At 47.9% G+C, this 24,484-nt stretch overlaps 1 protein-coding gene and 1 long non-coding RNA gene across 4 annotated transcripts in view; one reads left to right on the plus strand and one right to left on the minus strand.

The window, feature by feature from the left end:
• LOC309971397 overlaps positions 1–24,484 on the plus strand; it is a 1,020,865-nt gene that overhangs the window by 958,726 nt on the left and 37,655 nt on the right. The gene's annotated exons all lie outside the window — the stretch shown is intronic.
• VTI1A (vesicle transport through interaction with t-SNAREs 1A) overlaps positions 2,951–24,484 on the minus strand; it is a 357,558-nt gene continuing 336,024 nt past the window's right edge. For 2 of the 3 annotated variants that reach the window (XM_082854381.1, XM_082854382.1), the window contains one exon: positions 2,951–4,808. In XM_082854381.1, the coding sequence (XP_082710507.1) occupies positions 4,715–4,808 (94 nt within the window). In that variant the 3' untranslated portion in view covers positions 2,951–4,714. Of the gene's footprint in view, positions 4,809–12,317; positions 12,355–24,484 lie in introns of all 3 variants that reach the window. The other variant, XM_082854383.1, reaches the window with a different exon arrangement.

The following is a 24,484-nucleotide window of genomic DNA, read 5'->3' on the forward strand; positions in this document are numbered from 1 at the left end:
TAAGCCCACAGTGATCCATGAGGCTGAGGCCAGGCCTCACCTGGCTCACACCTGCTGGTCCCTCCTGTGCCACAGCTCCTGTAGGGCCATCTGTCCTTGTGTGGGTGATGCTGAGAGGTGCTGTGCTGGGCAAGGAACGTGTACCATCTCTCCCCTTCACATCCACAGAGAAGCTGCCCAAGGGGTCTGGTCTCTCTGGGGATGGGGCGGGGTGGAAGTAGAAAGAGGCTGGGAGAAAAGTACTCCCCATTCCCTGATATTGACCAGAACACCCCAGCTCTGCCAATGAACCAGGGCTCTCAGAGTGGCTGTATGGTTATGTGAACTCATCGAATCAAACAGGGTGACCAGATGCGTCCAGCAGTTACAGCATGGAAGATGCCATTGACTTCTGACTTAGGATGATGATGATGATATTGGAACTTTTTCCCGCAGGCTCACAGCCCATGGAAAAGCCAGACACTTCACAGAAAGGAAAAAAAGGTGGAAGGTCAACCCCAGGAAAGTGCTGCTTCTGTTGTCTATTAGGAAAGCACTGTTTGCAATGAGCTCATTGATGACACAGAGATGGCCCAGACGTGCCCCCATCGCACCCTCCCAGCACCAGCCAGCCGGACACACATGTGTTCCTTTGAGAAGTCCCTACTTACTTTCACTCCAGACCGGAGTCCTCCAACCACACACTCAGCTAAAGGGGGAGGCAAGTGGACCAGAGACAGGGGACTCACGGCGGTTCCTTGGAAACCAGCCCCAGCCATAACCAACCAGCAGTCCTTGGCTCTGGACACACATCTCTCCCAGGAAAGCCATCTCCACTCCCAAGCACTGGGTGCCCCACCGGGCTAGCCGTTCAAACCAAAGAGATGAGGAAATCATGGCTGGTAGTTAATTCTCAACTACGTAGACAAACGGCTATAAATATTTATGATAGGAAATTTCATTATTTAAAAATGCTGCTCTAAATTTCCAGCTATCTCCATGAGAGTGCCTGCCGAACAGGTTGCAAATTAAGAACAATTATTTTTGTCTTCCGCATTTGAATAGAACTTACACCTAAAGTCATTTAAAGGGGTTAACATCCGCCTTAATTAAATATTAAAGTGTGCCTGTACCTGCTGCTATTGTTGCCCCTTCGAATAAGATATAACCTATTTTTGACAAGTTTTCATCTTTCTCTGTGGAAGACGCTACATGAAACCAAATCAGCGGCAAAGAGGAGAGTAATGAATAATCTATTTCATATTCCAACAGTACCCAGAGCTCGGAGTGGGAAAATATTCAGTCAGATGATGGCAAGAGGCTGCTTGGGTACCACATGACACAGCTAAGGTTTAAATAATAATAATAATAAAAAAGCGATAAACAAATCATTAGCCCTTAACAGTTTAATGCAATTTGTTAATGAACGTAATGGTGGGGACTAATAATGAAAGAAAATAAAAACGTCTAAACAGGCGCCAAGTTGCTGGCGATGCGCAATTATTTCCTTGTCAAGTTTTTATGATTTAATGAGCCCCTCTGGGACTGACGGCTGTCAGTCAGTCGTGACTTTTTGACACCATTACAACTTCAAATACAGCAGCAGGCAGGCTGTTTTCCTCGGATTTGAAATACTGAAATGATCTGACAGTTTTAAAGAAAAGATGTGCAAAAGAAAGAGGAAAAAAAAAAAAAGGAGAGAGGAAGAGAAAGACGGTTGCTTTCCTTTCTTTCCTTTTTTTTTCCTTCCCCCTCCTTTCTTCTGTGGAGTAGATAATCTCTGGATGCTGTTTGGTAATGAAAATCCAATCACTGAGGTCATTATCTGATGAGGTTTTTGGAACAGGCAGGCTTTTTTCCCCCTCTTTATTTCTTTACTTAATGATAACCCTCAATGGGCTTGCCCCGCATGGGACGGCCAGAGCTGCACAATTTTGTTCACCATTAATTTCAGCCTTTGAAGCTCAGGGCTCAGAAGCAGTAGCAAAGCAAACCCCCCACCAAGCTCGTTCCAAAATAAGACAATCCAGCCTGCCTTAAACAGAATAGCAAACGGCCTCCCAGCCCGGGCCCGGCAGCTGACGTCAGGCCCGCTGCATTTGCAGGCATTCGTCGGCATTCGTCTTCAACGTGGAACATTTAAAACTCTTTACGACTTAAGAGACTTTAATTAAATTGCTTTTGATTCTGGAGCGGGGCAGCATCCGCTTTATTTACGCTGCCAGGGAAACTGTTTAGTCTGCATGAATTTTATATGGCCAGGGCTTCCTCCGTCCTCTTCCTCCGCCGTCTCCTCTTCCACACCCCACCCTTCCGTTGAACATAATTTTTAACAAAGGCTCCTGACTTTAGAGATATTCGTCAATTTCACATTAAGTTCCTAGAACCTTTCACAGTTCTATGAATGGCTTCCAATGCGTGGGCTTTCCTCCTTCCCCAGGGGAGCAGGGCGAACAATTTTCCTCCCTTGGGCCACCTCTGAGTCTGTCCTGCAGCGTTGGAGAGGGCCAGGGGCCTTCGGACCAGCTTCCTACAAAGTGGTCACTATCCCGGGCTAGGGGGTTGCTCTTGAGGTGAATTTGATGGGGCTGTTAGGCCAAGGGTTATCTGTTCATCTTCTTCCCACTCTCAGGGTTGAATTGGGGCAAAATCTCAGGCAAGGGCTGATAATGACATAGAACCCTAAAGAAGAAGCCACTGAAGGGCGAGCGATGCACTCCCTCCTCATTTCCTCGTTCAACATGAACGCCAGGTGTTAATGAAATATTTAGGAGCCAGCAAGTTTAGATGATCAGATCAACCTGGCTTGCCAGGTGGCCTTAGGAAGAGGCCGGCGTGAGGTGTAGCCGGGTGACGGATTATACACTTTAGCTAAGACCAACTGTTTCGAAGGAAGCCACCAGAGGTTGGTAGAATACTTCCCCATCATTAGAGTTTCAAAACGAGAAGGAGATTACTTGTTTCCCTGCTTTTTCATTGTTTCTTCGATGTGTTTAGCAGGTACAGAATTCCGTTATCAGAATAAAAGATTCTTGCTGAGATAGATCCCTTACGCTGATAGGAAAATTAGTACAGCCTTCCCACTCCTTTGCCGGTCTACGTCGCTCTGCCCAAATCCCACACCATCCCTGCGAAGCAAATGCTGCAGCTTTCTTTACACGATACTAAATGATTTACCTGAACACGTGCAGGCCCTAGCCTGTTTCGATGAGTACAGTTTCTCGGGTGGATTTTGCCATTCTGCATTTCCTCTCTAAACCATAATGGTTCTCTTCTGAGTTAGGGGGAAAAAAAAAAATCAAGTGCTGCATCCGGTGATCTCGGCCCATGGGCACAGGTGGTTAGCATTTTTTATGAAGGGAACAGGTTTGCTTTTCAAGGATTCAAAGCTTCCAATTATACTCAAAAGATAGAAAGGACCCTGTAAGTGCCTATGAAGTCTTAAGAAAAACACATTTTGCTTTATGACTAGCGGGAGAATGACCTCAGCTTGGGCACCTTGAAGCCTGATCATAAATGAACTCATTTTAAACGCAATTCCCGGTTACCTCGGACAGAAAGAAACCAAAGGAAATCACAAAGCATGGCAGAGGTTTGAATACATCGTGAATTCAGGAAGGCTGCGCTCACGTTTGTTAGTGAAAGACCCAAGCCATCCTTTTGTAACGCGCTGCAATCCCTCATTCTTTTAAAGGAGGTTAGTGAACATTTTCCATCAAGTTTATTTCCAGTGGATCAGCCTATAGGACTCTACCATATTGATAATCACATTTGAAATTTCTCACTGAAGGAGTCAGATTCTTGCTCTTCCTGAAATATTCATGCTCTCTTTACATACTGGAATGGATGTGGAGAGAACCCTGTCAGACCTTTTACATGTATGAGGGCTGCTTTTGGCAGTGCAAATATTAAGACGGAAAGGATACAGAGATGCTTACACAGGTCAGGGGAGAGGAGGTCACCATTAAATACCAGGCCGGGGCTCTCTCTGCCAGCAGATTCTGGGGAGTATGGGATGTTTGGAAGGCAAGGAAATCTTTCTTGTAGCCAGTAATCAAAGTTGTGAAAAGTGGATATTGGGCAGTCTCAGCAAAAAATATTCTTGGGTAAAAAAAAATATATATATGCATAGAAAAACAGGGAAAGTGCTAAGTCAATTTCCTGCACAACTGCTATTAAATACCCACCTTTACAATGAAAGCTCTCAGGCAGGTGGACTATATTCATTATGCCTGGGGAGGTACAGGGCTGGTTTGCTGGGCCGGTCACTGGCTCTGGCCGCTGCTTGCCTCTGCATTTTTCATGCTCAGACATCACAGAAGGGCTGATCGGTGACAAGAAGTGTGTGACAAACAGCACAGTCCATCAGAAGCCCCCATGACTGCCTCATCATGCCCTCTCCCAAACCAGGACCCCTGACATGTCCACAGGGCAAGCAAGAATGTCACCGAGGCTATTTTGGTCAGTAGATGAAATTACCAAAAGGCAAATAAACATTCGCCTTCCCCTATGAAAAACAAATCTGGGTGAAGACAAACCTAGAAAAGGAAGCCAACCCACATGCAAACAGGAATAGAAAATATTTTTACACTATTTGCACTTCAGCTGAACAGCGGTGAGAGAGAGGGAGGGTCATTCAGGCCCTGTCAGCGCGAGAGAATGATTCATGGGACCATTTTGTCTTAATTACTCAGAACGAGCCATGGTCGCTGTTTATCAAGGAAGAGCAGATACATCAGTGTCTTCTGACAGAAAGAGTGATCGCTGTCAGGATGGTGATAACCAGGACGATGGCCAGAATGACGGTCAGGACGCGGTTCTGGATGATTCTAGGAGAGAGCAAAGGAGGAAAAGCGATTCACACAGATAAACCGAGGACAAAGACCCCATAAGACCAGGTCGGCTGATCAAACGGGGGCTTCGCGGATGGGGGTGGGGAGCCCAGTGTGGGGTGCGCGCGTGCGTGCGTGTGCCTGTGTGCGTGCGTGTGTGTGACCACGCAGCTCTACGGTTCCACAAACAATCCACCAGCAAACGAACGACGCCACAGCGATTGTCACGAGGCACCCGGAGAAATGCTTCCTGAGAAGCTGCAGCGAATCAAATGGCTTTCTGGTCTCCGAGTACCATGTAGTAATCTTTCAGTGATCAAGGGCCCCATGCGAGCTTCTCTTTTTAATTTAACATGTGAGACAAGCCTCATTTTTTTTGCAGTGTTTCCCGTGAAAGTGAAAGACTCCAAGGAAACATATGGCAGTAAGGTACTTACCTGTACAGAAATACCCGGGGAAAAGTAAAAGAGAGACTTAGGAAGAAAAGGACAAGATTAAGAAGCAAGTGTCAAGCTTGCAGCTCAGGCTATGAAACCATCATCTGTCACTGGGGCTCACGCTCCGTTACGCCGAGAGGAAACGTTACATGTGCTCCGTGGCAAAAAAAAAAAAAAAAAAGATGGAAATGAGGAATAATACAAAGTACTCGGGTGCCTCGTGTGCTCTGGCTGGTGGGCCCTCACCTCTAGGGATTCCAGTCCCCTCAGCTCTGGCTCTGCCAAAGGCAGATGGGGACCTGGGGACTCAGAAGGAGAGCCGGAGCGCAGACGCACGCTCCAGGACGCCTGCAGAGGGCTTCTGATGAAGTTGTTTCATACTTTGTTACCTCATTCTGAGAAAAGAGGTTGAATATCAGAATGCCTCGTTGAGGTTGTCTAAGGGAAAAAGATGGGTCAAACAGCCCTGCCCACGCTCGCTCCCACAGAACTGACCATGCAGAAATAGAGGCAGAGTGTTGGGCACTCCGGCCCGCTGTTCATCCAGTTGTCGAGACCCCACAGCAAACCCCATCTGCCCGTCCTCCAAATACCAAGGAGAAAAAAAGGTCTGCTGCCTTGTCTAGACACAGAACGTGGGAAGGGGGACTCCCATGGGAGGAACTAGGAGGGACCAGCCAGGCCCCCGGTTTAACAGAGACCCCACCCTCCTAACTTCACATCTTCGAGAAGAAATCTCTACAGGGCCTTTGCAGTCTTTTCTAGCTTCTGGGTGAGTTTCTTTCTCGGAAGAATGACACCATCCTTGTGGTTTCAGTTGCATTCTTCCTTGCGCAACCCCTTCTTCCCCAAACCTAAATGGATGGATGCAGACGGTCCCATCAGACAAGCCCACTCCCTCGTGGCCCCCTGGAAGGACCAGCTCCCTCTCCTCCTGACAGGTTACAAAATGATCACATTTGCTGACACGTCTTCCGCAAAACTGCTTTAGCGCCTGTGTCCACTTTCCTCCAAGGAGATGAATGATCTGCTCGGTCCTCATTTATCACATAATGCTCAGCTAAGATCTGTCTCGTTTATTTCTTCCCTTCCCCACTAGAAAGGCTGCGCCCTGACATTAATTCTTCTGCGATGACAGCTAATTCAGACTCAACAGGCCATATTTACTCAGGAACCAGGAAGATTCTCGGTCCCCAAAAATAAATAAATAAAAACGGGACTTCGTGGCTTGTTAAAGTGAGGCTAATTACGGACACTTGATCGGTGTAACTTGGTGGCTTGATTTAAAACCCAAACTGATTTTTTCCCCTTTTCCCTGGAAGGGGTCGAAGTCTTCAGAACAGTCCCTACACATCCCATTTGCCCAAGTCACTGTCAAATCTCTATGTACCACAGTCACCCGCATCCGACTTGCAAAGGAAATCAGCAAAATGGAAGATTAAAAGCATGAAAACTCTTTAAAATTCTGCCTTAAGTCATCCACGGTAGTGTGTCTCCCGGATGACAACCATTTTATTTGTGGGTTGAGGGCCCCAAGGCATCCATGATGCTAATTTATAAAGGATTAACTGTGGGTGTTATCTGTTTAATCTGAGGCATGGTTAGAAAAATGAATACACAGGAATCCCTAAATCCTCAGCTCTTCCCCAGTCTTCCTAATTGGGCTTCCCTCATCTCAAAGCAAAGAGTGGGTTTCACCCATGATTTTTCCTAATAGCTCGTCTTTAACTCACTCAGTGCACACACACCTGATCCCAAGAAGGGCACCACTGGGTCACAGACGTTCAGAAAGACCTTGGTGTGTCCACAGAGCCTGGAGTCTTCACTTCACCAGCCCAGAACTCGGCACGGTTACTGGCACGTAGGCCCCCAGGAGAACTGTCCAAAGGATGATAATGAAAGAACGCAGCCCCTGTAATTGTAATCATTCCATTCAAGGGAGAATGGAGAAGAAATCTGTGCAAATTTAATTTGCAGGAAAATCGCAGGGAGTCTGCATAGAAAAGGCTGAAGTTAAAAGCTGACATAAACTCCCCAAAGATGGAACACTGTATCATGGTGTCTTCTCAGAGCACTACTGGGTCAAACGGGGAGAAGGAAAGGTCCTCATGGAACTGTGTGCTGGCGGTGGAAGAGGTCAGCAGGAGAGAGTATTTGCTTTCAAACAAAGATATGTGGGACAAAGGCTGTAGAGGGGCAAAAGAAAGGGTTGGAGCTGACAGAATTGGAAGTAAGCTTGACTCTGGCCGGGCCACCAACCCAGTTTTGGGCCTCAAAGGTGTTGGGCAGATACAATACCTCTAAGGGCCAGAAAAGTGAGCTGTTGGGGCCTTTGAGTGAATAAGACCAAGCCAGCCTGGACAGGGAAACAAAGGCTGGCATTGGTGGGCCCCATCTGTGAGGAGGCCTGGCCTACCGTCACAGCCAGGGGCCGCTGGTAGGTATTGCTGTAGGCAAAGCAGAAAGGAATGCAGAGTCCGGAAAGAATCAGGTCCACAAGCTGGGAAGCAGGGTTCCCAGCTCGTGAAGCAGAGAAGGAACTTCGGAGGAAGCCCAGAGTAACTTCCTTCTAACTTTGGACAAGGTTGTGGGGGGCGCTTTATATCCTACTAGGTCTGCCACAAGCGGTCTTAATCTCCCTTTTGAAAATGCAAAGTGTGTTTACCCAGTAAATAATTTAAGAAAGAATATACACTTGAAAGAAGACATCCATTGAAACAGCGAGGCTAAATTGCCTCCAGGCAAAAACATGTGCATTTGCATGCTGCATTCTATTAAGTGAGCAGGCTGTGGCTTTAGAAGAATGCAGGGCCAAATTAAAAGGAATGTGGGCCCGAAACATCAAGGATTCTCCAAGTTTACTTTATGAATCACAGTGCTGTTGATACAAGATGAATTAACCATTTACTTTGAGGCTGAACTCACCAAGTATTGTTGAAAATACCGATCCCCGTGTGGAACCCAGGGAGCAGCTAATCTTTCCATTGCCAGTCTCCTCCCTCTCCAGAAACAAGTTCCTGCGTGTGGCAGCCGGAATCACAGAAGACTGGTTACAGGGAAGTAAGCAGACAGGCACCTCGCACAGCTCTCTGCTCGCGCTGCAGGAACCCAGGAATTCCACTGTAGTGGGCGTTTCCACATCCACCAGCTCGCACATCCTTATTTCTGGGCACACTCACCTGTCCCTTGAGGTTAGATGTGGCCACGTGACCTGTTTTAGTCCATGGAATGTGAGCAGAAGAGCTAGGCGTCCCTTCCGGGTGGAGGCATTTAACTTCCAGGGTTTGACTCTCCATTTGGGTCTTCCCTTGCTGTTCTGATCTAGGCTGTAGGTTTCGGGAGTGCAGCTACAGGATGGAGGAGACTCCTTCCGCCTGGATCCCTGAGTCACCCCATGGAAGACTATTGCCCTGGAGGCTCGGTGGGACTCACAGTGGGCTTGTATTAAGGTAATGAGATTTGGGGGTCGTTTCTACTGCAGGAGAACATCAGCTATCCTGGGTGATGCACCTCTGACCCCCTTCTCCAACGAGATGGGGTGTCTGGCCAAGCCAAGTGGTTTAAAGCATCCAAAACGCCAAGGTATAACGGCGGGTGAAATGACTTCCTTCCTTGAAGATTAGGTTTTTTGCCTCTTGGTTTTCAAAAGCTGGGATCCTCATCTCTCCATACTTGGTCGTAAGACTCCTCACTGAAGACTCAAGAGCTTCTTCCAGCTGTAACCAATGCCAGTGTGTGTTCATGAATGTTTCAGCAAGCTCAGGTGGGGCATTCTGCTTCCCACGAAGAGCAGATACGTGTTGGCCGCATTCATTTCTCCCTTCCAAACATCTGGCGCTACCCCTAGCCCCAGGAGTAGAGCTGTGACCTAGGCTAAGAGGTCAGTGTGTTACATACCCCTGACCACAGTGACTGGACCAGGCATGTGAATGAAGCAGGCATGTGAATGAAGCCAGTCTAATAGAGTGAATGTCAGAAGCTTTGCTTGGAATGCAAGGTCAGGTCACCTGGACTATGGGGTGTGCAGGTGTTAGGCCTGGATCTGCTGCAGCCATTTTGTTTCCATGAGGGAAGCCAGCTGAAGAAAGAAGCTGACCCATGGAGGATAGCAGAGTTGAAGAAAAAGCAGAGAAATGGAACCCCAGTCCTGAAGACGTGGACCTCTCTATCAAACATCCTTCTTTTGGACTTTCCATTATATGAGAAAATAAATGCATGCTATTTCTGAAGTCAGTTTGAGCTAGGTCTTCTGTTATTTGAGACCAAAAAGCATTTTTAGGTTGATTCACTTTAATTTCAAAACCAAGTCCTTGATCAACAGCATATGTCCCCACCTCTTCTGGGAGAATTTCCTGACCATGCCCCTTGCTCACTCATGTATTTCCCTGTGTGTGCGTGTGCCCCTCTCTTACCACTACATTTGCCACACAGTTTTATGATTTTCTGTTTCTGTGCAGGTTTCCCCAATAAAAAGTGGCCCCTCTACGGCCTGAATCTCCTTTGTCTTTTGAATTCCCAGCGCTTAAAATAGAGCCTGGCATAGACATTCTCAAAAAAAAAAAAAAAAAAAGCTTGCTGAATGAATGAATGAAGGTTCATGTAGTCGTCTTCCTGGTTTCTAAGAGCTGCTTGTAGACAAGCACAGCTTTAGGAGTTAGCTCTTAGCCACTCTCCCATGAAGCATGCCAGCAGTGTCCAAATCCCTTTGCAAGCCTGCATTCATCTGTTGGAGAGTGCACGCCACGCCACAGGTTTGACGCCCCGTCCTGCACACGCTTTCCTGCCTGACCGCAAATAATGATGCCTCACCTTTGGGGTCTGACAGAACAGTACCAGTTGTCAGGACATTTAGCAACCAGGAGAGTGGGGGGCGGAGCGGGGTGCGGGGGAGACGCTGTGCACAGGAGCCTGTATCGTGTCTCTTTGGGAACTTTCCAAAAACAAGGACCGAGGGAAAGGCTCTCCAAGTTCTACGTCCAATTCAAGGGTAATATTCACCAGAAAGAAATGAAAACAGGAGTAGGGGAAATGGGTCACTGTAATCAGCCTCTAACACTAACTTTTAATTTGAAGCATTCTTTTCAAAGCTGGGTACATGGTTGCCTCTGAGCTAGAGCTGTGTGTTTGTTGTGTCCACTGATAAAGCCCATCCAGGGTCTTCTACGTCCTGTGCCTTCAGGAGGGATCCTCAGTTTCACCCCAGGATTCAGGTGGGGCGGCCCCCAGTCTCTGATTCCACAGGTGGACACATGACACAGGCAGGCCCGGCTAATTACAGCTCTTTGGACCCTGCACAACCACTTGTTCAGGAATTGGCAAGCCACTCAGGCCAGATGGAGTCGCCCGGGGATTTTTCCTAAAAAAATCAAGAAAAAGGTCCTCTCTTTACTGGAATTGGCTGTGGGGACAATGGAAGCCTAGAGCAGCAGGGATGGGGGTATGGGGGAGTGGGGGGTATTCTTATCACCACGCAGGAGGGGAACCTGCCCAAAGGATGGCACACAGAGGAGCAGAGAGCCCAGAGATGAAGAAAAAGACGGGTTCCTAAAGGCATTATTTGAACCCCTGCGGTGTGCCTCAGGAACTTCCCAGTTATAGGAGCCAAACAATTCCCTTTTGATTCAAGCAAGTTTGGCTGGGGCTTCTCTTACTTTCAGCCATACCGACTGTACTGAGTTGAACAGCTATCCCCTCACCCCGCCCCAAATTCACGTCCACCTCAGAATGTGACCTCGTCTGGAAACAGGGTCTTTGCAGATGTAATTTGTTAAGGATCTTGAGATAAAATCATCGTGGATGTAGGGTGGGCCCGAGATCCAATGACTGGTGTTCCTTATGAGAAGGGACGGCACAGATACAGGGAAGAAGGCCCTATGAAGCCACGTGCAGAGACTGGAGAGATGCTGCCACCAGCCAGGGAAAGCGTGGGGTCACCTGAAGCTGTAAGAGGCAAGGAAGGATTCTTCCCTAGACCTTCAGCATGGCCCTGCTGACTCCGTGATTTCAGACATCAAACCTCTAGAACAGTGACAGAATACATTTCTGTTGTTTTGAGCCCTCAGTTTTTGTTTTTTTTTTTTTGCGGTACGTGGGCCTCTCACTGTTGTGGCCTCTCCCGCTGCGGAGCACAGGCTCCGGATGCGCAGGCTCAGCGGTCATGGCTCACGGGCCCAGCTGCTCTACGGCATGTGGGATCTTCCCGGACCGGGGCACGAACCCGCGTCCCCTGCCTTGGCAGGCGGACTCCCAACCACTGCGCCACTAGGGAAGCCCTAAGCCCTCAGTTTGTGGTGCTTTGTAACGGCAGCCCTAGGACGTGAATACATGAAGTTCTCAGATCCAGACCAGGATATGGACCCAGCCTTCTTGTCTTGGCCTTTACAACAACCCTTCTCCATGTCTCCACGCCCTTGTCTTCCTGTGAAGTCAGGACAGTCCCAGCCTGGTTCCCTGGAAGCTTTGCGTACAGCTGTGGGGCTCACAGTCTTCAGGAGCTGCTGGTTCTTTCATCACAGATGAGATTTCTATTCACGAACAGAGTAGACAGTGGCCCAAAGCCATGTGAAATGAGGGACCCGAGGGGGCACATCCCACGAGACTCCTGCCTCTGGGATAAGACATTTAAAACAAGAAGGGGGCTTCCCAGGTGGCGCAGTGGTTAAGAATCTACCTCCCAGTGCAGGGGACACAGGTTTGATCCCTGGTCCAAGAAGAACCCATGTGCTGCGGAGCAACTAAGCCCATGTGCCACAACTACTGAGCCTGTGCTCTAGAGCCCGTGAGCCACAACCACTGAGCCTGTGTGCCACAACTACTGAAGCCCACACGCTTAGAGCCCGTGCTCTGCAACAAAGAGAAGCCACCACAATGAGAAGGCCATGCACTGCAACCAAGAGTAGCCCCCGCTCGCTGCAACTAGAGGAAGCCCGCAGGCAGCAATGAAGACCCAACGCAGCCAAAAATAATAAATAAATAAATAAATATATAAATAAAAACCAAGAAGAAAGCCAGATGTTGTCTCTGGGCCAACTAACTAAGCCTCGCCCCACCATTCATAGTCCATACTTACCAACCTGCATTTAGGAATGGTCAGTTATCCACAAGTCCTGAGGGAACGGGACACAGGAGGGATAAGTTTTAACAGGCGGAGAAATGAGCACGCTCTCCAGCAAGGAAATGAGGGGACAGGAGCCAGTATCTGAGCCCTGGGACACCGAGGCTAGGTCCTGAGTGGGACAAGAAGTACTCTGTTTCCGAATTTCTACTTAATTTAAAGGGATTTAACCTTTTCTGTAAAAGGCCAGGTAATAAACGTATTAGTTTGCTAGAGCTGCAGTAACAAAGTACCACAGACTGTGTGGCTTGAACAACAGAAATGTATTGTCTCGTAGTCCTGGAGGCTGAACGTCCAAGATCAAGGTGTTGGCAGGCTGGTTCCTCCTGAGCTCTGGGAGGGAGAATCTGCTCCTCGCCTCTGCACCAGCTCCTGGTGGTCTGCTGGCAACATCTGAAGCTCCTTAGCTTGGAGGAGCACCACCGCGATCTCTGCTTGCATCTTCACATGGCATTTTTCCTGTGTGTGTATATGCAACCCAATTTCCTCTTTCTGTAAGGACGCCAGTCATATTGGATTAGGGGACCACCCTGCTCCAGGATGTCTCACCTTAACTAATTGTATCTGCAAAGACCTTTTTTCCAGACAAAGTCACATTCTGAGGTCCTAGGGGTTACCACTTCAACCTATGGATTTGGGGAAGGGGAGTGGGGGAGGGGAGAACACACAATACAACCCATAACTGTAAGTATTTTAGGCTTCATGGGCCATGCGGCCTCTGCTGCAACTACAGGATTCTGCCCGTGTAGTGCAAAAGCAGCCCTAGACAATACGTGGACAAGTGACCACGGCTGTGTTCTAACAAAACTTTCTTTACAAACACTGAGATTTGAATTTCATGTAATTTCCCCACATCAAAAAATATCCTTCTTTTGATTTTTCTCCAACCATTTCAAAATGTCAAAACCATTTTTATCCCACGGGCCATACCAAAACAGGCAAGGGGCTAGATTTGGTGTGCTATCTGTGGTTTGCCCACTCCTGGTCTCAAAGCTAAAAGCTATTGAAGGCAAGCCCTCCTCCGCTGGAGAATGTGCTGGTCCTTGGACCATGCGCAGATGGGAATGGCAGGTCTGGCCAAGTCCCTCTGAAGAGAACAGAAAACCCAGAGTCCCTGCCCCGAGGGAGACGGTGTCACAGTGAGAAATCAATTACGGAAGCCTGACAACAAAGGCTGTAATTAGAGTAATGCCAGTGCCCGGGACAACTTGTTGTGTGTCCACAATCCTGGATCTGCCTGGGGACAATTTGTTGTGTGTCCACAATCCTGGATCTGCCTGGGGTGACCTGGAGCAAGTCACTCCGACACACTTGGGCTTCAGTTTCTTCCCAGCAAAATCAGCCAGTTCACCAACCACCCCAGGGAGAAGAGGATTAGCTCATTAGAGATTATAAAGCACTTGCAAAAGGTAAAGCCTTTACATGCGTGAGGTCGGCAAATAACCCTGTGAAAGGAGATGCGGTTTCAGGAAAGGCGACAGGCAGGGGGAAGGTGGTCAGGGTCTGGAAGAGCTGCCTGGGAAACCTCCAGTGGCTGCGGGGGAGGTGGAGGCACGTGTCCAGGAAGCTGCTGCCCAACCCCCAACAAGCCCAAGCCCACCAGGCTTCTCAATCCCACAGTCTGGTGTCTATCTGGGCCTCACGGTGACACTGTCCCCAGCAGGGCGAGCCTTCCCTCCAAGGTGGCCGCATAAACATCAAAGGCAAAGGGAGGGCATCCCATTGGCTGGCTTGAGGACACCTTCCCAGCCTGGGAAGGCGGCCAACAAGTACCTGTCAGAGCCCATTGATAAGCCCGCCAGGGTCTGATGAGCGGTGTGTAGTTACACTGCACTCTACATTGCCAAACGGGCACCTCGAATTTCAGGCTGGGCAGTGCAGCCTCTGCTATTCTGAACTACGGACTCAGTGATGGCAGGGGCCTGGAGAGCTTTGTTGGCTACCGGGCTTTCAGATACGATCAAGGCAGCTCGCTTCAATCAAAGGGTTTGGAAAGAACTTGAAGAAAATCAAATAAGGATGCTCTAGATATGCAAGGTACACTTATTCCCTCTCAGGTTTGCAGACAGCCAGAGCTGGAAAAGGTCTCCATACTCTGGTCTGGAGTGTTCGTTTTAGAGTCGAGGACCCTGAGGGCTTGAGAGGTGGAGGGACGTGCCCAGGGTCAACCCTGTGGGGCACAGTCAGGTCTCCAGAGCCCCAGGCCCGCTCCTGTTTCACTGTGACCCTCATTCTCACGCGAGCGGCCAGGGCCACTGTGGCGACTGCACATCATGGCAACTCCAAACATGTCTTCTGCTACCAGAGAATGTTCAACAAAATCCAGGAACACAGCTCAGTGTCTATCAGTCTCCACCTCTTACTGAGCTTAACCCGGTCCTACTTCTACATACAATGAAGAGGGGCGTGGAAGGATGGACAACAGTGGTTCCCCAACTCCAGGCCGAAGCTCAATGCAAGAAAAGCTACATAGACACCTCCTTTATTTGAAAAGCAGATTACTCAATTTCAAGGACTGCCCTTTCCTCTGAGATTGGGTCCTTTCTACTGTTTTAGTGCTCAAATGTCCTCGATTTTATGGAGTGACGGTGATAGTAAACGGCAAGTTTTTCCCCAATGTCCTTATTTGGACATTGGAAATGTACTCTTTCCTTGGAAACTATTCTTACTTGGCAAAAGCAAAAGTGGACAATCCTCCTTCAGTTCTCTGTTTAAAAAGTCCCAAGTCCAAGAAATGTGAAAGTTCGTGAACCCCGGAGCTGGAAAATCCCACCCAGCTCTATCCTCTGGAGATTCCTCCTCAGGCCTTGACAGCGTGGTTGCCAGGGTGATGCCAACAGCAACATCAATGACAGTGACTGTGAGGACAGCTGCAGCTACACCCCACCCACAGGTCATATGAGCCGGGTGTGGACTCCCGGCCAGGTGTTATTCTGGCATTTTCTACACTTTGTTGAACCCTCAGCACAATCTCATGAGGTGGAGACTATATCATGCCCATTTGGACAAAGGAGTTCCCTGAAGCCCTAGCCCACCTCTCCAGTCTTAGCTTCCACCCCTGCTGGACACACACGAAGCGGTTATTTAGGCAACTGGTGTGTCTCATGTTCTCTGTCAGACTCGCCTTGGTCGTCTGAAGGCGAGTCTTTGACGTCTTCATCTTCACACTCTTCTGCATGGACACAGTAATTGGGCACGCAAGTTAACTTTTGTTGATAGCGCAGAACACTAATTAACCAAAGTCTACTCTTTACTTAGTGCCCAGCATAAATGCACAGTAAATTACTAATACTCATTTCTTTCCTTTTTTAAAAAAAATTTATTTTATCTGTGGCTGCATCAGCTTTTTATTTATTTATTTATTATTTTTGGCTGTGTTGGGTCTTCGTTTCTGTGCGAAGGCTTTTTCTCCAGTTGCGGTGAGCAGGGACCACTCTTCATCGCGGTGTGCGGGCCTCTCACTATCATGGCCCCTCGTTGCGGAGCACAGGCGCCAGACGCACAGGCTCAGTAGCTGTGGCTCACAGGCCCAGTTGCTCCGCAGCATGCGGGATCCTCCCAGACCAGGGCTCGAACCTATGTCCCCTGCATTGGCAGGCAGACTCTCAACCACTGTGCCACCAGGGAAGCCCCTAATACTCATTTCTATTCAGGAGCAGAGCTCATCAGCTTTCTTCAGTCCCTGGCACACTGGCCGTGTCCTTTCAGCCCCTCTCTTTTAGGTAAATGCATGATCACCCGATCCCTCACCAGATTCAGGGACAGAACTAAAAGCAATCGTCCTCTGGGGGTTGCTCACCAGTGACTGTCCCTTGCCCAGTGACCTCGCGTACCACACGATTTTTTATGACGTCAACATCACCTGTCATACAGATGAAGGGATGTGCTGTACAAAGATTCCAAGTCTGCTGAAGATTTAATTTAGTGCATCTGGTAGAAAAGAGTGCTAGACAGAAAAGAGTATCAGGTGGGACAATTAGCTAGACTCACTGTGTGATCTTGGGAAAGGACTACAGATCTCTTTGTGGGATGTCATTTAATCTTCACGATGATCCGGATTTATTAGGTAGGACCCAGATTTGGTGGCTTAGACCCACCCAGGGCGAAGGCGAGCCCCACTCCGCATGTGGCCCCGGTAAAGTTCTCGGTGCGAGACGGACCTTCCTCGGTGTCAGGCCTGGATGACCTCCCATCCCCGGTTTTAGGTGTTTCTCACTCTCTCCCTGTGCATCTCCTGCTGGGTGCCCTGAGGGAGGTTTCCCACTTCCGCTGGGTCCTGCCCTGTATTGTAAAGCAACCTCACTGCCCTCCTGAACAAGCCACCCCCAGCCCCTCCCTCGCCAAGAGCCCACACCCTCTTTATCCTCCAGAGAAGCCATGAGCAGAAGCTGACCAGCCTTCAGTTTTGGAGCCAACTGCCCGGATTTGAATCTGCCTCACACCAGTTGGGCAAGTTACTTGGACAAGTTACTTCATTACTTCTCCAAGATTATGTCCTTTTGACCCTTTTAGCATGAAAATATTCTTTATTTTGTAGAGTGATGATGATAGTAGATGCCACTGTTCTCTCCCAGTGTCCCGAACTTGGACATTGGAAATGTACACTCTCTTTGGAAACTACTCTCTCTTACTTGGCAAAATAAAAAGTGGACAACGTTCCATCAGTCTTCTGTTTAAAAAGAAAGATGAAAATACCAATACAAGGAACCTGAAAGTTCCAAAGAACCAATGCTTCGGTTTCCTCCTCAGGAAAATGGGGCCAATAATAGCAGCACCTTGGTCAATAAATTACATTAATAAATAAATGAGTTAATTCAACATGAAGTGCTTAGACCAGTGCCTGGCAATAGTAACCGCTCAATAAAGAACTGTAATGGTTATTATTTCATAACTCTACTCCTATTGTCGCTCACTGATCTCCCCACAATGAGTCCTGAGACTCCCCCTTATTTGGCTGCCCCCCTCCCCTCCAGTAGGCATCCCCCCGCTCAGGTGCCTTGGACTGGAAAGCCTGCAGATTCCTCTGCAGATTCCCGTGGGGCACATCCTAGCGCTGCCCCTGATTAGCTTGCTTTGTGGGGTCCAGGCTCAGCCACTCTCCTGGAAGCCCCGCCTTCAGCAGCTACCTCAGTTACCCAGGAAGGTGGAGGCGGCCCCCTCCAGCTCTGTTAGTTTCCCTGGGAACACCCCTTGACAGCCAAGATGCCTCTTCTGGATTAGGGCTGGCTGAGGTCACACTGGTGGAGACAAGGCTGCCTTGGCTTTTGTGATGGGTTTTAACATCATTTCCTGCAAGATCTGACACTAGATACTAATCTCCTAATAGTCATGGATTTACACCTTTTTGCTTTCCTGATGTCAGGGGAATAAACTATTTTGGCAAAGGTTTATCAGCCACCTGCATCTCTGTCAACTCTTGAGGGATGTGGTCACGTTTTCTAGATCATAACATCAGAACTTCTGTCACTCGTCCAGATCTGATTCTGTGGCTGAATGGGATGTGTCTTAACTCATATCCCCACTGTGCCAGTCCTGGGGCTGCCTGTCCTCAGACCCTTTTCTTGTCCCTTCGTTGCTTTGCTCTATTTCATAAAGAGGCTCCTCTTCCACCACCCCAACCCCTGATGACTGGCCGCCCACTGCATTCAGCCAATGGGAGGCGCTGGCGGGACAGTGGGGATGGGAGGGAGAGAGAAGTCAGGGCATTCCTCCCTTTCTTCCTCTGCCTTCCCAGCAGCTCCATCTCCCCTGTGGCTCCTCACAGGCCCTCCCTGCTTCCAGCTCCCATCAGGTGGCCCTCGCCTGGGCTCTGGGCACACGGCTCCAGTCCAGGTGGAGGGGCTTTTTGGTGACTCGAATCCCTGCGCTGCTCTGCGGGAGGCACCCAGCAGTGTGTGCCCTGTCTGCTCAAACTTGTATCTCCCTCACAATCTTTCCCTTGAAACTGATTTTACATACCCCCAAGCAGCATTAATCATTTCTGAGCAGGTGACCCCAGGTTAAGATGGCCTCCTCGGAAGGCTTATTTGAGATAAGCATGAGGGCTGACTCACAGTTCTTTGGGCGGGAGGAGGGTGGGGCAGGGTGGCCATCAGATAGCAGGATCTCCAGGTTTGCGCAGGTGAAGCCCTGTCACCTGCCAGCCCGGGAACGTGCGCAATTCTTTTCTCTAACTAAGGAAGGAAGTCCGGTGGGGGGGAAGGGGAGTCTCCAGTCTGAGGGCTGCAGGCGTCGGGAGAGGGCACTGGAGAACTGGGGTTGCTTGCCCTCATTCTAAACTGGGGTGCCGCTCCTACTTGCCCTTGGTACGCAGAGTCAGCTCAGTGCGGCCAGATCTTCTTTTTTGCCGAGAGAAGCCAGAAACTGTGTTCTTTCTGTGAAATCTCTCAAGTTTTAAATATTGGCAACTAAGAAAAAGTTTTCCAAAACACTGGGTAGCCAAACAAAAAACATCTGTCTGGGGGTCAGAGTGGCTCTGGTCTTCAGTCTGTGACCTCTGACCACTTATTCAGGGATGAATTAAAAGGAAGGGGGTGGGTGAGGGAGAGCCTCCCTGCCCTGCATTGCTGGAGATCCCCTCGGAGGCAGGAAAAGCCCAGCTGTCCTGACCCTGTGGAAGTCTGAAGTTCAACCTCTGCGTGAGCTTCAATAACCAGGGTCTACACTGAGTGCATCCAACTTAGCCCATAACTGATTCCTAACCGCAGGGTCAAGGGCTAGAGAGAGGTCAACAGAAGCCACAAACCAGCTTGTGTGTGCCTTTTGGACCTCTCACAAGGGGATGAAAAGCACAGGCAGAGGTCAGGGCTGGACTGCATATCTGCAGCCCCCTTGACCCTCACAGCCTGCAGAATGTGCTGGAGAGCCTGGCTGGTACTTCTCAAGGAGGAGGGTGTACATTTTATGTGAAACGTCTTATAAGTCAGTGGGCCTGAGATGGGAAACCAAGTGGTGTCTTTCGGAGGGTGAGTGGCAAAGAGGTTTGTAGGATGGCCTCCACGCCCAATCTGTTGCGTGATCTTGTGAAAAACAAAGAAATGGGCCTCAGTTTCCCCCTCTCTAAAGTGGTAGTAAATATATGTGACCCAAGCATCCCTGAGGATGTTTGCTGACATCCACACCTGTGGACTTGATAAAAAGAAAGAAAACAAACTGCCAAGGAATCCTGCGGCCTTTGAACTCAGCTCCTTTACTGCAGCGAATAGAAAAACCAACAAGTCAGGAGGGCTCTTTCCAGAGACTGAGCCGAAAAGCAGCCTGAATCTTAGAAGAAGCCCTTCTTTCCTCTGTCATTCTTTGGAGGTACTGGCCTCAAGCTCCCTGGCCTTCATTTTCACAAGCAGATGGTGAAACCCAGACCCCTACGTGGGCGCCCTATTTACCAGCTTAAGGGGGTGTCATTGGAGGTTTCTAATGGAGTAGAGCGTCAAACTCCCCTGCCGAAGTCCAGCCTAGGGAAACAGGGTTGATCGAGGGGCCTAACGAATGGGGTCCCCCTCTCCTCGAGACACAGGAGTCTCCTCTGGAGGAGCGGAGCCCGCAAGAGTCTGCACCACTGGCTTTGCTCAGGCTCGCGCATGCGCGCTTGGCTGTGCTCGGCACCACGCCACCTGCTTGGACGGAGGGACAGCAGGAGACAGCCCTGTGGAACTCGTGTCTCCTGTAGGGATGCTCTTGAACATGTTTACTACCCTGCACGGCGTGTGTCCCTGTGACGAGGTCCCATGGGAAGGTGCTGGGGTCGGGGGAAGGAGGAAGGAGCTGTGTTTTCAGCCCATCTAACTGAAACCGTCTTCCTCTTCAAGTCGCCTGCCAGATGCCTGGAGATAAATTTGTGGTCCACTTCTCACAAACTTATGGGCTATTCCACAGTTTGTGTGTTAACCTCCCCCCGGACTTCATTTACTATATAGAAAATCTATTGTATACATTTTGGTAAATTGCTGTAAATCCTTTTGGGACCAAGACAGGTTTATACACAGGCACTAAAAAACTAAGAAAACAAACAAAAAAATTCACATTTTTGTGGGTTGGCTACTTTAATGATTCTGGCTTTATCTTCCCTCCTATCCCCCAAACAATTCTGTACTATGTGATACTTGGAAGGCGAGTTTGCACGTTTACCGAAACAATAAGATAATTCCATTTTTTCTTGAATCTCCTTTTGTGGCCAGCATGGGGCAGTTTCCAGAGTGAACCCAAACTTGGGACTCCTGAGTTCCTCCGTAGCCAAGTGCAGTGGATCGTGGTCCCCTTTGTTTGGGGATTTACTTCAATTGTCTTAATAACACGGACCTCCTTTTGGAAGCAGAAGGCGTTCCCAGCAAATGTTGGCTGCAGATACGCTAGCTGAAATGTTACCACGGTCACGGCCCTTCCTTGAACAATCTAAAGCATATTTCTCTCTGTATATATTTGGTTTTTCAGATGCTTTAAAGCCTAGAAAACAATCATAGCTGAGGCCATTTCTGAGATGGCACTAAAAGAACCTACTCGGAGACAGATAAAAATAATGAGAATCTTTCTGTCAGGAAAGATTTAGAAAATATCAGTGGCATTATTAAAATTTAATTTTTTACTCGGCTTTTTGGTTCTCCTTTCCAGTGATAATGAGCAGGAATGCACACCTCCGCCTTGCTAGTACTTGTTTTGTGCAATAAATTCAGCCTTCCAGTCTGAAGACATTTCAGACAACAGTTTTGACTGCTATAGGCTTATTTTTTACCCTGTGCTGTGCTTTGTGTCTTCCTATAAAAACCAGTTCATGAGATAATTTTCCACAAGGCCAGTGGAACTAATAAAAATCAATTTTGCCCAACTGGTTCAGAGAAGTCTTGGGAATAGCCAAGGCAGAACCGCAAAAAAAGAAAAAAAAAAAAGGAGAACCAATGTATTCACTAATGGTTGACTTGATAGAGAACTATCAACTTAGCTGACAGGAGATGCTTGGCTGTAGGTATTTTCCTTTCAGCTTGAACAGAACACCTTTTAAGGGTCTAGGAAAGGCTTTTCTTCCCAGTGGTTGAAGATACCTGAGTGTCGTAATTCTGAGTTGCCCATGCCCTGGGTGACAACGAGGCCGAATTTGGGCCTGACAGATTGTGGCCTCTGAAGTCCAACCCCCTTCTATTGTCAGAGAAGCTGGTTTTGTGAATGGGTGGGCTGGGTTTTACACAATTTACTCCAAGGCCACAGGACCAGTGGGTGAGGGACTCATCAATGCATTCAGATACCTCAGGTTCTGGAGACATCCTCATCGCACCCCTGCCATGACCACCCAACTGACTCCCCATTTTGGTTTACTGCCAATGGAAGTAGGATTCCAAAGGGACACCTCTTTTGAGATCTAGAAGCAAGAACAGGGTGTGGTGGCATGCAGACCATGTCCTCTAAAACACATGCCTTAACTACCAGCCATATTCTGTGGTTTAAGACACTAATTGACATGTCTAAAAACAAATGGCAAGCCTTTGCACAGAAAATATTAAGAAAAGACCGGAAGGAAATGTAGCCAAGTAGTACCAGTGTTTGTATTTGGTTGGCGAGTGTTCTTTGCTTTCTATTACGTATTTTTACGTTTTCTTAATTGTATATTATTACATATATAATTATTATTTAAAATAATGCTAAACTAAGAATTGAGTAAATTGGAAAAAGAAACATAACACTTTCTTCACAATGTTATAAGAAAGAGAGAATGTGTGAGAAAAAAAATTAACTTTTTTGGTGCCTTATGCTTTCCGAAGCACTTCACACAAATTCTTTTATTTAATCCTCATTACAAATCTGTGACAAAGATACCAATGTTACGATTTTCGAAAGAAGAAAACTGAGGCTTAGGGAGGTTAATTTGCCCAAGATTGCACAGCTAGTCAGTGGCAAAGCTGGTCTTTAAAATGAGGTCCAGGGGCTTCCCTGATGGTGCAGTGGTTAAGAATCCGCCTGCCAATGCAGGGGACACGGGTTCGAGCCCCGGGAAGATCCCACATGCCGCGGAGCAACTTAGCCCATGCGCCACAACTACTGAGCCTGCGCTCTAGACCCTGTGAGCCATAACTACTGAAGCCTGCGCACCTAGAGCCCGTGCTCCGCAACAAGAGAAGTCACCACAATGAGAAGCCCGTGCACCACAATCAAGAGTAGCCGCCGCTCACCGCAACTAGAGAAAGCCCGCGCGCAGCAATGAAGACCCAACGCAGCCACAAATAAAATAAAGAAAATAAATAAATTAAAATGAGGTCCAGTTTCAAAGACCATGTGCAGTGCGTGGTGGGGAGAATAACGGCTGGCATCACGGCGCATCTTATACTGTAGCTCACTTTGCATTTATGAATCAAATCAGGGATAACAACATCTGTTCTTTTTTTTTTTTCCCTACCTGAAAGCTTCTTGTGATGTTCAAATTAGATCACGCATGTAAAACCAGAGAAAATGCAAAGTTCTCCTCAAAGAAATAGAGTGATATGACAGTATTTCATACAACATTGGTGAGTTGAAAGTTGCCATAAATACCATTGGGATACTGATAATTTTCAAAGAAAAATATATACTGAAGTAGAATACTAAAACTACACTGAATAAATTTGTTCTTGATCATTCAGAAGGTATGAGAGGGTCTTGTCCTATTCTGCTTGTCATTAAGACCACCAATTTTCTTGCCCATGATATATTAGGTAAAAAGCAAAGATTAAAAATACTATGAATATTAGGATCCTAATTTTACAAAAGGATAAACTTGAACAAAATTTGGAAAGAAATACATTGAAATGAAAGTAATGATTGTGTTTAGATCATGGTGATTTAAAAAAAATCTTCTGTGACTCACCACATTTTCCAAATTTTTTTGTAATGAATATGCACTATGTTTACAGCCAGAAAAACAGGCACTGTTTATCAGCCTCCACACACAGAGACAAAAACATTACCTTCCTCCTTGGATAAGACTGCAAAATAAATTCTGAGCTTTGCGGTTGTTCGAATTCTGGTGAAAAGTTTATTTGGAATGCATTTCAAATCTTCAGACGAGGAGTACAGCTACCCCATTTTCTTTAGACAAGTCAGGCTTGGTCTGCTGAGGGCTTTTGCCACATACAACTTGTGCAAAACATCAGAGGTCAAGACACCGGAGACTACACAGTACACTCGGAGAATAAAACAGAAACACGCCTGGGACTGCCCTGATGTTGCAAGGATGAGAGTGCCTGGTCTGAATTCTAGAATGACCTGCGCTTGCATGGTGGCCTCAGAAGGAGACCTGTGCTTCCTGTCAGAGCACACGATCGGTAGCTTAGCAGAAAAGTGTCACCCTGTTTGAGAAAACAGGGCCCAGTTCAGATTTCAAGCAGTGCCCCGAGGAAGCTAGTTTTAAATATATAATTGCGTTTGTAGCATCTGGCATTTTGCACACTCCGTTTTTATGACTTCAGCATGACACATGTGCCGTAAGACAGACGAAAGAGAGATTAAGTGTGGGATATTGGAGTCATGTTGAATATTCCCAGCATCGAAATATTATAATATACCCTAGAGGTTATTCCAGGGCCAAAGAAAACCTTACCAATGTACAGAACGTTGGAATGGGGAAGACTTGGCAGCCAGGGAGAATAGGGATTTACTTCGCTTACTAAGCCAGTACACAGCCTCAGATGCTAACACGCACTGATAGGAAATGCCAACATTTCAACTTAAATCAAGACTCGAGCCTATAACGTCGACACTTTGCCTTTCAGCAGAAGATCACAAACAGCACAAATCTGGGTTTCTTGTACTAATTGGGGAGGTTTTCTAATTTGCTTATGATATCTGCCTCATGGAGAGCTAATCTTCCTCCAGTTACCTCCTAACGCTGCCTGAAATAATCCGCTTACTTCTGGTCTGTCCGCAGTACTTTATATCAAATAACACTCGCTTCCTTAACTCCGCCACAGCAAAAGGCAGCCGCAGCCCTGGCCCCGTGCTTCAGCATTGCCGGGCGTGCGTGCAACGGTCACAGCAGATGCTTCTGCGGACAGAAGCCAGGCAAGGAACAAGGGTGCAGCCAGGCTTCTGAATAAGTAAGAATGATGAAATGCGTGCTAAACGGCACTAATTAACAACTGAGAGCATAATCTGATAACTGTTTT

Source organism: Leucopleurus acutus (assembly GCF_964270905.1).
Source record: "Leucopleurus acutus genome assembly, chromosome: 14".
In the NCBI taxonomy this organism is placed as follows: Eukaryota; Metazoa; Chordata; class Mammalia; order Artiodactyla; family Delphinidae; genus Leucopleurus; species Leucopleurus acutus.